This window comes from Carassius gibelio, chromosome A19, assembly GCF_023724105.1.
Source record: "Carassius gibelio isolate Cgi1373 ecotype wild population from Czech Republic chromosome A19, carGib1.2-hapl.c, whole genome shotgun sequence".
In the NCBI taxonomy this organism is placed as follows: domain Eukaryota; kingdom Metazoa; phylum Chordata; class Actinopteri; order Cypriniformes; family Cyprinidae; genus Carassius; species Carassius gibelio.
The window spans coordinates 12,845,040-12,861,012 of NC_068389.1; the positions used below are offsets into that span (position 1 = coordinate 12,845,040).

At 36.3% G+C, this 15,973-nt stretch overlaps 1 protein-coding gene across 1 annotated transcript; it reads left to right on the forward strand.

Annotated features, from left to right (window-relative positions):
* Positions 1 to 888: 888 nt before the first annotated feature.
* LOC127935597 (protein LRATD2-like) lies at positions 889 to 2,456 on the forward strand. Its single transcript, XM_052533610.1, has one exon. The coding sequence runs from the start codon at positions 1,533 to 1,535 to the stop codon at positions 2,337 to 2,339; it is 807 nt and encodes a 268-aa protein (XP_052389570.1). The 5' UTR covers positions 889 to 1,532; the 3' UTR covers positions 2,340 to 2,456.
* Positions 2,457 to 15,973: the final 13,517 nt, after the last annotated feature.

Genomic DNA, 15,973 nt, shown 5'->3' on the forward strand with positions numbered 1-15,973 from the left:
ACAGCACAGAGCCATTCACAATATACACTAAATAAAGTCCCACCAAGATTGATAACTATAACTACATTAGCATCCAGACCAAAAGATTTAAATGCTTTGCTTACATCAAGCTCTGGAGTTATGTTGTCTGTCTTTAAATGCTCGAGCTGTGCGTGACTGGAAAAAAATCTTTCTGAATGTGAGTCCATTCCAACATGATCAACCTTTTACAATTTTTTTAATTGTGAAATATAACAACTCAATTTTGAAGATAGAAAGTCACAATAACTTTTTTGGATTTATTATATATATATATATTATTGTGCCTGAAACGGGCTTCCACACTATTCTCACAGAATTAGTCAAATTATAAAATTCTTTTAGTTATTTTCATCATCCTTGGTGTGGGCCTTATTTGCTGACAAATAGTAGAAGACATTCTAAAGTCATGTTTCTCACAATGGACTGGTGAACACCCAGCACTTTTTGTTTTTGGTCTTCTGAAATATTTTAGTGTAAGCCTACTATTTTTTTCGTTACTATTTGGAGAAACTACTGTTCATTGTTCGAGTGAATGAACTGCATTCAGACTATTTTGCAAACCTGTTTGACCAGTAAGACTGTGATTGATTGGCCAATCTCGCAAGACTGGTTCCGATTCTAAGTCAGAAAACACAAATGACATGATTGTTAAAATATTACGGTTTACTTTTACGGGATTTATCAGGGAAAAATATAGCGACAACACTGTTTGTAAATAAAATGTACTTTATATTTAATTAATTATATTTAGTGTATTATTATTATCATTGCATACGTTATATGCAGAAGTTAGGTTATATTTCCGGTGGGTCCTCTTATGACTGACAGAGCAGCGTTACAGTGTGTTAACAGGACAGCCGTGAGTGAGCTACTTTATCATATTAATAATTCTCGATGCCGTCTGTCTAAGATGTTTTATATTGTGCTATTGTGCAGCGATGTCTCTTTAAATGAGGGAGTATGTGTGTAAGTGTGGCTGTGGTTGGTTTTCTTTAGCTTTGTCTCTCTGAGTTTTCATAATCTGATGGACCCAAGCAACACGCAGCAGGTGCAGTTCAAAAAAGAGAACAATTTTAGAGAAAAAACAACAACAACGCGCTTTACGTTTCTATGAGCATGCAAATAACGGGTTTGTCGTATTCGGATACCGGAGCAACATTTGATCCCTTCCATCAGTAAGTCGGTGAAGCTTTGAAGAACTTTCTGCTTGGAAACATCGGGTGTGATATAGACCAGTAACTAGCTAACTAAGCGCCTGGAGCAGCAACACGAATCATTGGATATGCAAACTGGACGTGACCTCTGACTTATCCCAAACAATAACACGTAACTCTTCTTGTGTAAAGTGCTTTGTTTTGGGTCTGTAACTGTGATGCGCGCGGTTTCTTTAGTAAGCAACTATCAGCGCAGACGGAGCGTCGCAGTGAATCTACTTCCAGATGTCCGTCTCTCTCTGCTCGTAACAGGTGGAGCTCATTTCACTCCATCTGTCCGCTGCTGAAGTGGCATATATGGGCAACCAGGTTGACAAACTGTCACACCTAAGTTACGCCGAAGTTCCCACGACAGACCCTAACGGGCTCGACACGGAGGAAGACGGCCCGCGGATCGGGGTCTCCTACATTTTCGCCACCGACGACGAAGAACTGGACGATAATCATCATCAGCATGTCGATGGATCGGGGCAGAAGGAGGAAGAGAAGCACTACGAGCTGGACTGCGCGGTTTACCACCGAGACGAGTGCATTTATGAGAGAAGTAGCAACCCTACGGAACAGGAGACGTTCAGCCCGGAGAATTTATTGAACAAATGTAAGCCCGGGGACGTGCTGGAGTTCGTGTCCGCCGGGCAGTACCCGCACTGGGCTGTGTATGTGGGGGACTTCCAGGTGGTGCACCTGCACCGGGCGGAGGTCAAGAACAGTTTTCTGACCGATGCTAGTCAGGGCAGGAGGGGCAGGGTCGTAAACGAGCTGTACAAATACAAACCCCTCAGTCCTGACATGGTGGTGCAGAACGCAATGGAGCAGGTGGGGGCCAAAGACAGAGAGCTAAGTTGGAGAAATTCGGAATGTTTCTCCGCCTGGTGCAAATTCGGTAAACGGGAGTTTAAGATGGGAGGGGAGATACGGATAGGAAAACAGCCGTACAGATTAAAGCTCTTCTTGCCTGACAAACAGTTTCATGTGCTGGAGTTTCAGAGCTTGGAGGATTTGATCATGGAAAAGAGGAGAAACGATCAGATCGGTAAAGCTGCAGTTTTACAGGAGTTGGCGCATCATTTGAGCAATAACGGAAGTAAAGCGAACGGTCACTGACGTGCAACAGGTAGCGGAGAGAAATGTTTCCCGGCATAATGTGTGACTCTCATGAAACCCATCCAGAACATTTAATTTCAAAATTAAAATAAATTATTATAACATTTTTTTTTTGTTGTTAAAAGAAAATGGCAGAACTGGGACAAATTCTGACTGATCAACACTATGAAACAAGCTCTTCATCATATCACTATTAGGCCCATGTTCTGTCATGTCAGGGACTATATCTTTTAGCGGAAGGATGTCACTTAATGAATTTATTTAATAAATAGTATTTCATTATATATATATATATATATATATATATATATATATATATATATATATATATATATATATATATATATATATATAGGCCTATATATATATATATATATATATATATATATATAGGCTATATATATATATATATATATATATATATATATATATATATATATATAAACGTTTCAGCAATAGCCTAAATGTGTCCTTAATATTTTACATTTTATAAAACGTCTTTATAAAAACAAAGTAGCCTACTTTAGGCCAGCGGCTCTCAAATTTGGGTGCTTGAGAACGATTTTGATGATCTTTGTGCAGACATTGGTACCATCCATCTCACTGAAAAAAAAAAAAAACTAAAAACTTTTAAATCTGAAGAAAATCGGGGGAAAAAGTGTGCAGTGTATTCCAGTCTTAATGAATGATTCAGGGTTTTTGAAGTAATCATTTGAGTCAATGATTCAGTGGTCCATTCATAAAGAGAGGCTTAATTCTTGAATAAATCAGCCGTCTGAATGAATAGTTTGAATGAATGACTCAATGACCCACTCTTTAACAATCACTTACATGGCTGTTTCCTTTCATATTTAAAAGTAGCTTATGTTTGCATTTTTTCTAACATTTCATACTTCTACACACACACACACACACACACACACACACACACACATATATATATATATATATATAACTAAATGATTTAAAACACCAAGCTCATAATATTATTTATGCTGTTGTAATTTTGCAGTGTAAATGCATCCATGCTGTATTTCAGCCTCATTAAACTGTCCGCATAAATGCATCTAAATGCCACTTCAGCTGCTTCTGTTTCTTCTGCAGTGGAAAGATCGTTTTTGTTAATACTGATTTCATTTGATTGGTAACAGCCCTGTAGTGTCTTTTCATATTAAGTGAAATTATATAAAATGTTATTTCCCAATAACAAAACTGTGGCCAGTGAAAATGCTGAGTAATTTTGGAAAACCACTTGCCACAGTGGCTGGTGAGCAAAACATTTGTATTTGTTTTAAATTGTAAAGCCCTGTTTGTATTTAGTTATATCAGTTAAAAATGTCAGAGTAGGCTAGTATTACCACCTTTAATTATATTTATTTCAATATAATAAAATACATTGAAAATAATGGAAACAGTAGCTTAGAAGTGAGCGGGCTGAATTATGGTAATGAAAACTGCGTGGTCAAACTTGCTGAATGGTCTTTAAAATAATGTTACAATGCAAAACATCTCAATGGACAAATGTAGGCTTCATTTAGCTACTTTTAGCAAAAATATATATTTTTTCTTAATTTTGGGGCTTCGTGAGATTTATCAGTATGTTGGTATTTGACATCACATGATGACAAATTATGTTAATTTTCCTTCTGTTGGAAATCAAAATAATTTCACACTCAGTTATTAAATATTTTAAGTTGAGTGCTATTGTTTTCAGATAGATTTTCTCTCAAGTTGTAAGCTGTTCTCTATAATGTATAATCAGGCTCTCTATGAGTTGCAAAATAAATCATCAACCTTGCTTTCTAAATGTTTTGGTACACATGCAATTACAAGTAAACAGTGACTGAATCTATCTGTTTACCCTCTCTCTCAGTTCTTGCTTTTATTCATTATTATTCATTAGGCTATACAATTATGCTCTGAGAACATATCTGACCTCACGTCTCTTCAATGGGGTCAGTATGGTGCATTTCTTAGAGATTCACCGATCGGCCAAAAATCATTATTGGCCGAGCAATTTATTTCACTATTGGCCAATGGCCATCGGCTGATTGTTCAAAATCAGTCGATGATAAAGGCCAGTAATATACTGTTAAGAAAAAAGCGGTGGAAAAACGTGTCAGACTCAATCTGTGTGTGAAGAAAATCTCTCTGTTGAAGTTAGTTCTGTCAAAATGAACACGATAACATTCACAGTTAAAAATAGCGACATTATGTTTGACCCTATGAATCACATAGTGCAAGCCATGGTTGTCAGATCTGCAGTTTTTCTCTACACCAAACATTATTTGTAACGCTCTTCCCATCCAATAACCGCAAAGAGCCTTGTGCTTTCTTTCCATTTTGATGCTTTTAAATGTGACGTGACAGATTGCAGGAGCTAGCACCTCAGTTCAAGCAGCAGCGCGGAGCACGAGTCTCTTCCACTTTAATAAGTTATATCGCAAAATAAACATAAATGAACATCAGAAGGTATGTTGAAAGATACAGTTTAGCTTACTGTCATGGCAATTTTCCATTTCAATTAAAGGTATCAGACAAAAGTCTTTTGAATATTTATTTTCCTGTAGGAAAAGTTCTACATTCTCACAGTCATTCAGGGTTCTCTGTAGATTGCAACAAAGACAAAAAACCCAAACTCAACATTTCTACCTTCATCAAATGCGGATGCTTTAATCTCATCCAATCATAATGCATATTCAACATACAGTAAATGTCCATTTAAGGTGTTCAACTATGTCCTCCAGATGAGTTTCTAAGAATTTAATGCAAATCAATTTCTAAGTAGCCAGGACATCTAAGAAACTAAAATAACATCTCTGTCTCAAACTTGTACTGCACACAACACACATCAAATATTTCCTGTTATCTCTCAGCTCATCGTAAACTCAAGCATACTGAAGCAAACAGAGACAGTCTAAAGAACAGTCTAGTACAGTGAAGCACTTACCAAAATGTATCATCTCTAATGTAATCGCTCAATCAGTGTTTCAACCGCAGAAAGATATCAATAATTAAGATTGTGAACAGAATGTCACTTAATATTTGTTGTTCACAGTTCATTAGTTAGCTATAAAACAACACCAAAGAGGAGCTTTACAATAACATATGTATGTTTCAATTCATCTGGCATGAAGACAGGTATTTATGAAGACTGTGCAAATGAGTTGTAAATAGACATTTACATTTTTATTTGAGTGTAATTATGCACAGCATCGATTAGGAGAGATATTTTTCTTTAACAAAAGCAAACTATCGGTATCGGTAAATATCATTCTAAATAATCTTCATCGTTATTGATTCAGAATAATCGTCTATTGGTATCGATCACCGTGATTTTGTCAAGTAAGACATGTTCCTGGATCAACATCTTATGATGATCCTGGATCAACATTATTGTCCAAAAATATAAACTTAACCCAATCCCTGCCCCTAAATCTTACCCTACCCATAATTTATTCCTAAAATCAGTGGGAAATGATGATTAACAAGAGTGTAGAAGCACCTAACTCTGATTTTAAGCCTAAAACAGATATTTTTGAAAAGTTAAATCTCAATTCTGATTGGTTGATTGGAATGTGGTTCCAGGATCAACAAGTATGCCATTGATATCGGCAGATATATTCTCTGTAGGTGCATCTGTATGTAGTTTTGTGTATTTTCGTGAGCCTCCGGCAGTTACGTGAGTGAAAGAAAGTGTAAAATGAACTCTAGTAGAGGAGATGGGGTGGAGGGGGGGTGCTGATAAACCGTCAATGGAGACAGGTAGAGTAATTCAGCTGTATTTATACCCTGAGGTTGATTATCTTAAGTGGTTCCACCTGTGCTAATTAGGCTAAGTATCTGATGTGCTTCTCCCGAACCTTGTTATGAAACTACATTTGTTGTTACCATAAAACAATTCACAGTTTTTTGCAGAGTATTAAAATTAGCAGTTTTATCATAAAGTGACATGGCATCTGATGTATGGAAGCAAGTGCCGTATTCCAGTTTTCACTGACTTTTGTCATTGGAGAGTGGCACTGACACTGACATGTGCCGATGGATTGTGTCAGTGTACCTGACATTAACAACATCATTAAAATATTTATTTTAATATTTTTTTCACATTTTTTTTAGGTCACTTAATATGTTAAAACTGGAAAGCTACAGGTAAAATATGAGCTTGTTTTAAAAGTCTGATAGAAATCATTTGAAGTTATGTTTTAAAATTCAACAAATGCTTTAATCCTGAGCCTCTGCAAACTCTCCACGACTTTCAAATGCAATACCAAAGTTGGCTTATCCTCTAATTGTCCTCCCACTTCTGAATTTTAATACAGTTTTCTCTCAGCGTGTGAACTGAATTTGATGATGTGAGGCTGTAGAAAAAAAAGCTTTCCTAACAATGGGTTAAATAAATATAGAACAGGCCAAGGCATAAAATGCCACATGGGTTGTAATTTATATCTTTGCTTTGAGACGCTATTATAAAGGCCCTAACATATGCCACTAGCATTTGTTCATAGCCGTTCATTCATGAGATCATAAGGCAAACGCTTCATCCATATTAGACTCTGACCTCAAACTTTGCTCATGGAAAAACATCAGCTGGTAAGACTTGAAATGCATGGACAATCCGAAGGGTCGAAACACAATGTCATAGAAACTCAGTGTGACTTATCTGTCGGAACAGGAGCCGTGCCTTTGAGATATGCCACATATGACGTGCTTTGTTACAGGAGGAAAGGGTGTTTTATGATTTGAGCCCAATCTCACTGCCACAGGGTCACTCTGAGTAAACACGGGATGCTGGGAAACAGGGAAGTAATTACAACTGTCATACTGTGAGTGAGTAATGGTTGCCCACAAAGGCTACAAGACAGTCTTTGTGAATCACTGGAAAGCCAACACTCCAGCCAGCTTGAGACAACAGCCCCCTTATGAGCACTTAGTCAGTGATGTTTTGAATCTGATCTGCCTCAGTGACACTGCTCTTGTGCTGTGAGTGCAGGTCTCTAGCCTAGTTAGCATTTCCTGCCATAGAGCTGTTTTTGGATTGTCGTACAAAAATGCCGAATAGATTTAGTATTAGAAATTCCTGAGGGAACCCGTGACAACCTCCAGTGTTACGCAACACACATCGACCTCTTAATTAAACAGTTCGGTTTGGACTACGCTATTATAATGATAGACCATGGTACTGGAGAGAACTTTCACGTTACAACGAGATCTTTAACATTTTTAGAAATGAAAGTACATTTTAAATGCACTGTAGCCTGTGCCAAAAACCCTAGTGTCCTTATCGTAGCTGCATGATTTCTGGCAGACCTTTGCTTCAGATGACCTGGGTTGAGGTGAACTTGTGCAGCTATTTGTCAATGCATAAATAGCTTATCAACTTCGTCAAACATGCTTATTTAACCACGGCAAAATCTTTCCCTTGCTTCTCATTATCTAATTATCATACTCTTCATACCTGACTCATTATGTAAATCCAATTTATGCTGTAATGTCTGAAGCGTTCAGTAGCCTTTCATAATAACATTTAATTAGTATTATAAATGCAGTCACAGTTTCCTTGCAAATTACCATGCAAGTTAAGAGTGTGTCTTTTAACGATATACCTCTGATATCCCCAGGGCTTTAGAAAATGCCTTTTTAAGCCATGTTTAAATTATGCTAATATTTCAGTGTTGGAGATTAAGCCTCAACCATCTTTTTAACACCTGCAGTGGTCACACTATAAAAGGCTTCTCTTTCACTAGATGTGAAAGGCTACACCAGATTTCGCTTAAACTGCAATAACAAGCAGGAAGGAAGTTACATGCTGTAAATTTGCTCTCTCACTTCTTGTACTTATGAATCTTCCTGTTGCGAGCAGCTGCAGTGCGTACTGTAGTTTCAGGCCTGTTTCAGCATGCGTCATATTTGGTGAGAGTTTTATTTTATGAACCAAACATGTTTGGGACATGCAAGATCGTTTGTGCAAGAATGTTTTGACAAAGGATTCACCACCTCATCAATTCCAATCTGTAACCCCCCAACAAATTTATGAACCAAAATAAATATTTGTTGAAGTGCAGTCATTTATTTGTGCCTAATACAGTGCCTCACTCTCTGGCCCAAGAGTGTGATTTAATTTAATCAGCTCACATTTCTTTCTTTAAGAGGTGTCAGATATTCTCAAACTCCAGGCATGATTCATGTTTTGGTCTCAGAAGTGTCTTTCGTAGCCGTGATCTGCAAAGTGCTGTAGTGTGTGTTGATAGCTGTTTTACTATTTCTACCATAAAGACCGCAGCTCTTCTGGGGGTTGTAACCTGCCTCTTGGTCATTTCTCTGAAAGCTACCCTTGTTCTCAGTTTGATAGGATGGTCTTGTTTTATCATAGCTTATAGCTCTGACAGACTTCTCCAACTTTGTCTCAAAGTTTAATTGAAACACTTTTTAAAGCAACTGTTTTACATGAGACCCCACACCGTCAGCGGCATTCCTGAATATTGTGAAATTGTGCAACTTTTCAGTAGGAAATATAATGTTTCTAGACGAAATCTAAGTAGTGGTGTGGATTTTGAATCATCCCAAAAATGGCGACAAGTGACTCTCTTTATGAGTGAGTCATTTAAAGGTGCTGTAGGGAACTTTTGTAAAAAAATATTTTTTACATATTTATTAAACCTGTCATTATGTCCTGACGGTAGAATATGAGACAGATAATCTGTGAAAAAATCAAGCTCCTCTGGCTCCTCCCAGTGGTCCTATTGCCATTTGCAGAAACTCCATCGCTCCCGGTAAAAAAAATAACCAATCAGAGCTGTGGTCCGTAACTTTGTTTGTGTTCAAAATGTAGAAAAATGTATATAATAAGCGAGTACACCATGAATCCATTTTCCAAACCGTGTTTTTGGCTTGTCCTGAATCACTAGGGTGCACCTATAATAAGTGTTTATATTCGGACTATTTTAGATTGCTTCGGGGTACCGCGGCGGAGTAACCCAGTACCTTTGTGATTCTTCATAGACATAAACAGAGAGAAGTAGTTCCGGCTACGATGTTCTTCCGCAAGACGCAAGCAGTTCTGTTTATTAACCGCTAGAGCGTCAAAAGTATGGAAGCATATGGGTAGCATTATTCAATTTGGGATGTAATATGCAAAATGACAATGCAATATGTAAAATGGCAATGCATTTCTGTATTTACATTTACATTTTCCAATACATTTGTGCAAAGTTTGGTGCAAAATGAAAATGAAAATAAAATTTCATAAGTTTAATTCGCCATTTCATACACCAGTTTTAACATGTAAAATGAATATTAATTTTAACGCTTTATAAGTTGCAAAATTAAAATGAAAATGTATTACGGAAATGATTAGATATGTCTAACACCTTCAAGCAAAAACTGTGGCAAAATGATCATTTAAATGCTATTTTTGCTATTTTTTTCTTAAATGCATTAACACTCACAGTCAAGACACTTACGATTGCATTTTCATTTAATGACACGCAATGAATGTAGCAAAATTCAAAGTGCACATTGAAAATGCATTCCGAGCCGATCACATCTCCGCCCCCTCAAGCCCTGTCAATCACTGCGTGAACAAGGCGGGGCTTACAGAAGGTCAAGAGACTCAAGTGAGAGAAAATGGACAAGACAGTTGGCCCGTGTACGTTTTGATCATTTCGGTTTATGGCTTCAATATTTCATTCGCACTTGTGGGCGGAGCTGAAACGCTGCTTTCATCTGATTGGTCGAATCGCTCCACTTTCAGCTTGGTCTTTTTATTGTTTCAGGCAGACTAAGAGTCAGTGCGAGTGAAGCAGTGTAATGTCTGAAACCACCACTCACTGTTAATTAGCATAATATTTGAATCAGATGTAGCTGGGCACATAATTTGTGCAAAAGTTCCCTACCGCAGCTTTAAATCGTTCACTCAACAATTTATTAAAAATTTTGTCTTTATGAGTAACTTTCAGTAATGTCTACATTACATTGTGTACGGTCATCAGTAATTTCTGCATATTTGTCAGCTGCCTCTTGTTCAGTAGATGGAGTCATTGGATGTGAATGAGAACAATTTGTTCACCTAATAGATTCATTTAAAACCTTTATTTAATTATAATTATTATAAAATGCAAATAAAGTGGCTGAATTTGAACTTTAGTTAATTTAGTGTTTATGTTATCTTGTATTTAATTACTATTATTCTAGTTGTTGTCATATTTTTTAAATATAGAACGATAAAATGCAAAAATGTGGCTGAATACAAACTAGTCAATTTAGTGCTTATTTTATATTTTATTTAATTACCATTGTTTTTCCACATGAAAAACAAACATGTCATGAAGCAATTTTGTCAGCCTATATAGTAAAATTAACTTTTACCCACTGTCTGTGTTCTGCTTTGAACATCCTAGAAAGAGGAAAGCCTGTTTGATTATGTATCTTATTTCTCAAGAAGAGAACCCTATTTGATCGGCAACATAAAAGCTATCACAGAAGAACATAGAAACCACTGCTGGACTCATGAAATATTGTTGTTCCCCTGTCTCAAAAAAACACATCAATCCATTTTTTTATGAAGGTAGATTGAATTCGGTCCTATATTGTATTTGTTTGAAAAAGTGCCAATATGTTCAAGAAAGCTTTTAAAGGTTTTAGAGTTTGTCCTTTAAAACTGCTGTTTAAACAGCGCAATGACACTGAATTTAAAGGATTAAATTACTTCTAAAGCTGGTGATAATTAATAAAAGGCCTGAAGCATAGGTGACATAAAAATGCCAAACACCCCTATCAATCATCCAGACTCCATGAGTTTTATTTTCATTCTGGATATGTATTATAATGAACTCACAAGGGTGTATCTGGATCTCTCTTAGCGTTGAGTACCTGCTGGCTCAGTCAAAGCAATGGAAATTCCAGGGCCTCATTGTGATGCCGGGCAGCATCATGGGCGCGCGACAGAAAGTCACCGCATGTGGTGCCGATAGACGCAGTGCCTTATTCTAATTTGATAAATGTAAATTTTTCTCTTTTATGTGACAAGTATGGCATGTCTGAAAATACAAGGCATATCAGTCATATCAGGAGCCTTTGTCAGCACTGTGATCGGCTTCATTAAATATTTCATGATGTAGATAACAGTCTAAAATTAGGACAATGTGTGGAGATAATGTTAGAATATCTTATTCAAATATTAATGAAATTGTTTAGCCACACTTAATTTAATCATTTTTAAGTGCACTGATAAATGACATTAGAACATAAAGGCCAGGGCTGGACTGGGACAAAAAAACAGCCCTTGATTTTGAGGCCAAACGGCCCATCATTCAGAATCAGTCCAGTCGGACAGCACCCATACATTGTGGTTCAAGATATACACATGCACATGCGTGGCCAATTGGTTGATTAGAATACCGATTGCTTTTTTTTTTCTTTAAGTTAGAGACAAGAATGAAAGAGTGCATGAACAAACTGTTGCTCTATTAAAGGTTGAACTGACCCTAAACAAACAAACAAATATCTGTATCCATTTAAAATTAGAGGCAAACAATGCATTTTAATCACAATCACAATCCAAACAAAGATGCTACATACATATAGTATGATAATATTTATTTATTTATTTATTTAAATTAGATGTACATTTACAAGATTTAAAGCAAACAGAATGGTCAGACTTTAGCTTTGTGAAATTATGATAATAATGCAGTTTCACTCTCTGACAGCAGGTGGCACTTATTGAACAGCTGCAATACAGTTACGCATCTGTTCTGTCCTCTTTAATCCATCTTTATCATGTGCCGTCTCTGGCCTCTGTTAACGTCCTGTTTACAGACTTCGTAATATTTCCACATATTTCCAGGGGTGAAGCAATATTTATTTAGGTGGAGGCAGAGCAAGATACTTCATTGCTCAGTCTATGGCGCATTGTGATTGGGTTTACTCTGTCAATACAGAATACCAAACAATGAGCCACTGTCCCTGCATGATGGGCCATCACATTGTTTCGGAACCAAAGTTCGTTGGCCCACCTGGGAAATGGCCGATATGCCAGATGGCCACTCCGCCCCTGCTAAAGTCTGTAAAAGTCAAACAAATGACTAGCCTAGAGTCATACACTTTTGTTCAGTTTGAGGTCATTACAATTTTTAAAGAAATCAATACTTTTACATTACAAGAACATATTAACTTGTTTAAAAGTTACAGTAGTGACATATTTAATGTTACAAAAGATTTCCATTTCAAATAAATGCAGTTCTTTTGAACTGTATGAAGCTATATGAAACTGTTTTCACCATTGATAATGTGAAGATTTGTTTCTTCAGCAAATCAGCATATTAAAATGATTTCGGAAGGATAAGGAGACACTGAAGGGGTTAGGTTATTTTGTTGAAACATCAGCTTTACCATCAAAGGAAGAAATTCCATTTTAGAATATATTACATATATTATATATAATATTTTAAATCATAATATTTCACTGTATTACTGTTTTTTTGCAAATAAATGCAGACCTGGTAGCAAAGCGAAAAAAGTTGATCACCTGGGATTTGGTTATTAAATGTGATTTTTAAAAATGGAAGTTGAAATAACGCTGGCCAAGAGAAGCATATTCCATTGATTCATAATCTTGGATCTCATAACAGGTCAGTCTGAAAGGTTTACACACAATAGTTTTAAAATCAGTTTCTTTTATGGACAAGAAGAATGGGATTTTCCTTCCAAAACAAACTGTTTACTGTAGCTCCTTGATTATGCAAACCTTTCTAAAGATCTCTTTGTCAGCTAGTCACTCAGGAAACCCACTGATGTCTCAGTTAAGAAAATATATGTATTTTTGCACACCCCTACCTTTGCACGACACTTTGAACAACAGAATAATGTCTTTTTGAGAGAGCTTAAATGTGTTGGGAATAATCAGTGTTTTTTTTCTGAGTGTTGATACAGGAATTGGTTATAAATTAATAGATTTAAGAGAAGAGGGCATCTTGAGGTCTGCAGCATGCAGATACAGTAAGTGCTGTGGAGGACTTTATATCATTACAGCTCTCTCACTTCTCATAAAAGCTCCTCCAACCCAAACCTCCATCATTCATAATACTACACCTTTACTGCTAAGAGGACCCAATGGTGAGTGAGTTAAATGTTGTATATCAGAAAAGTAAATGACTTGAGGAAGGTAATTGGTAGTAATCGTGTTCTGTTCAACTCCAGAGGTCTGTGAATGTGAGTACATTTAAACATTTAAAACATTTAAATGATGGAGGCCACTAAATGGGTTTCAAAGCATGAAATGCAGGAGATGTGTGTGGGAAAGAGGAGCAGCATCCCGTATGACGCTTTTTATGCATCATCTTCTATTCATAGTAATGGTAAATATGATAGACCTGAAGTAGAAGACAATCACAGCACTTTCAAACAACAAAAACTACTGTAGGATTGCTTGTTGGAACAAAATAACAGAAGAGCTTCAAGAGCTTTAAAACAAGACAATGGTCAAATATAATACTGCACTTATAAAAAAGAAAACAAAATCCTGTGATCATTCACATTCATTTTCCCTCACGTTGTTCAAAAGCAATTTCCAGTGACTAAGGACTGTCAAGGTCCAAAAAACACAAAATTTAAATGTAAGCCATTGAAAATCTCAAAAACTATGGCCACTGTAATCGATCTTAAACCAATACACATAGTGGTGGCATTTTGATCAATCAAGTCACATACTCCAGGCTCTAATCAGGCCTTCACTGATGTATGAATTCACGGTGTAATCTGCTTTGCATTTAATTACATGGTTCCAATAAATTGGAGCATATTCTCCCTCCACAGCTTGTTTCTTAAGTCTCTTGTTTCACACTCACTTCAGTAACAGAATGAATGGAGGAGCAGCATAAATGATGCTGTCTGCATGTTTCAACACTGTTAAAATAAGTGCTTGAATCAAATGGTAGGCTATTTCAGTCAGTGAGAGAGCTTTTTCCAGTGTGCATCTGTCATTTTAAATTTGGTTTTTCAATTAAGCCTAAGCAATCTCACATGAATGCAGTTTGTCTGTGTGTCAGCACAGCTGTGCTTCAGTCACAGGTAATCACAGTCCTGCTGAACGTTCAAACCAACAGCACAGTGTGATATTGCTTTTACAGGCCTACAGTTCAATAAACAAGATGTTTTTATTGAGCAACCTATATTTAAACTAGAATACTGACACTTACTTAGTCTTTTTTTTTTTCCTCCAATGAAAATAGTACTAAACAAAGACAAATTAACCTCTCTAAAGGCAAGATCACAGCAAGAATGATAACTATATTAATGTTCAATTGCTTAATTGCTTAAAATTCTCAAGTTCTTTAAAGTCGGGCAGATTCTGATTGGCTGGAAAATTTAATTGAACTTAGTAAAATCTACAGTGCCAGCTGATAAATGTGAGGAAACAGAATTAATGAACTCTTCTATTTTTTTCCTCTAAACATGAGTCAATATAGCATTATGGACTCTTACCAACAACGAGAGGGTCTCAACTTGAAACAAATACATTTTTCTAGTTGACTTGACTTAATTTACATAGGTCTGTGGGGTCCAACCAAAATTACTGGACATCTTTGTATACCTTGAGAAAAAAACAAAACATCTACACAAAAGAAAAGCTTAAGGCATACAAATCTCTTGGTGCATATAATTTAGTATTTTGAAGTCATGTCATTGATGTTAAATACCAGTATTTGTTGAATGATTTTGTGTATTACGAACCAGTGTACTGCCTAGTCAGCAACAAACACACAAAATCTAGCTATACAAGCATATAAATAAGTCAAACAACTATATACTAAGCACAAGTTTACACTTATAATCAAATTGAGCCAATCAAATACATATTTGGTGTGCTGTCCGAGGGGTGGGAGCCGAGCTCAGAATTTAGCCTGAACCAAGAGAACACCATATCCACACGCTGGGATAAGAACAGTTAGGAGCGAAGATTTGGGGTGGAGGAGGGACTGTATTAAAGAAAAACTGTTGTGGGTATTTATAGGCTACTTACGCTAATTGAGTTAATCATCTGAACATTCTCACCTGTGCTAAATTGGTTTATAATCTGAACGTGCTCCTCCCAAACACATTCAGAGTCTGACAGTAAGACACAAGAAGGTATTTTTTTATCTATCTCACCTGTTTTTCCCCACTGCCACCAAAGTGCACACACAACTGCAGTGGAGTAAAAATGTTTTCTGCAGTATTTCCAAATGGTCTATTCTCATAGAATTAGTATTATTTTTGTGGACAATTTTTTATTTTATTTATTTAGTTTCATAGAATTATTATTAAAAGCTTTATGTTGGAATGTTTCCAATCTATTGAACACGAGCAATAGACAATAGTGACGTTTCCTTCCTGAATCGCTTGTTTCATGTCGTAAATAATCAATCTTTTTGAGTGAAAAGGATGAATTATTGATTCAGTGACTCACTCATAAAGACCTTTTACTAGTGTAAAGATGTAACCTTCATGTGAAAAAAACAAGCAGAGCAATAAAAACAATAGAACTAGCTGTTTTAAAAGAATTTATTGTTGAATAATTTGTGTCCAAATACATTCTGGGAACGTTTTATTTCCCTAACATCAAACAATTTACAAGCTACTTTCACTGTTTATCC

Bases quoted from the DNA above. Each gene is read 5' to 3' on its own strand.
- LOC127935597 (XM_052533610.1), top strand. From the start codon at position 1,533: ATGGGCAACCAGGTTGACAAACTGTCACACCTAAGTTACGCCGAAGTT.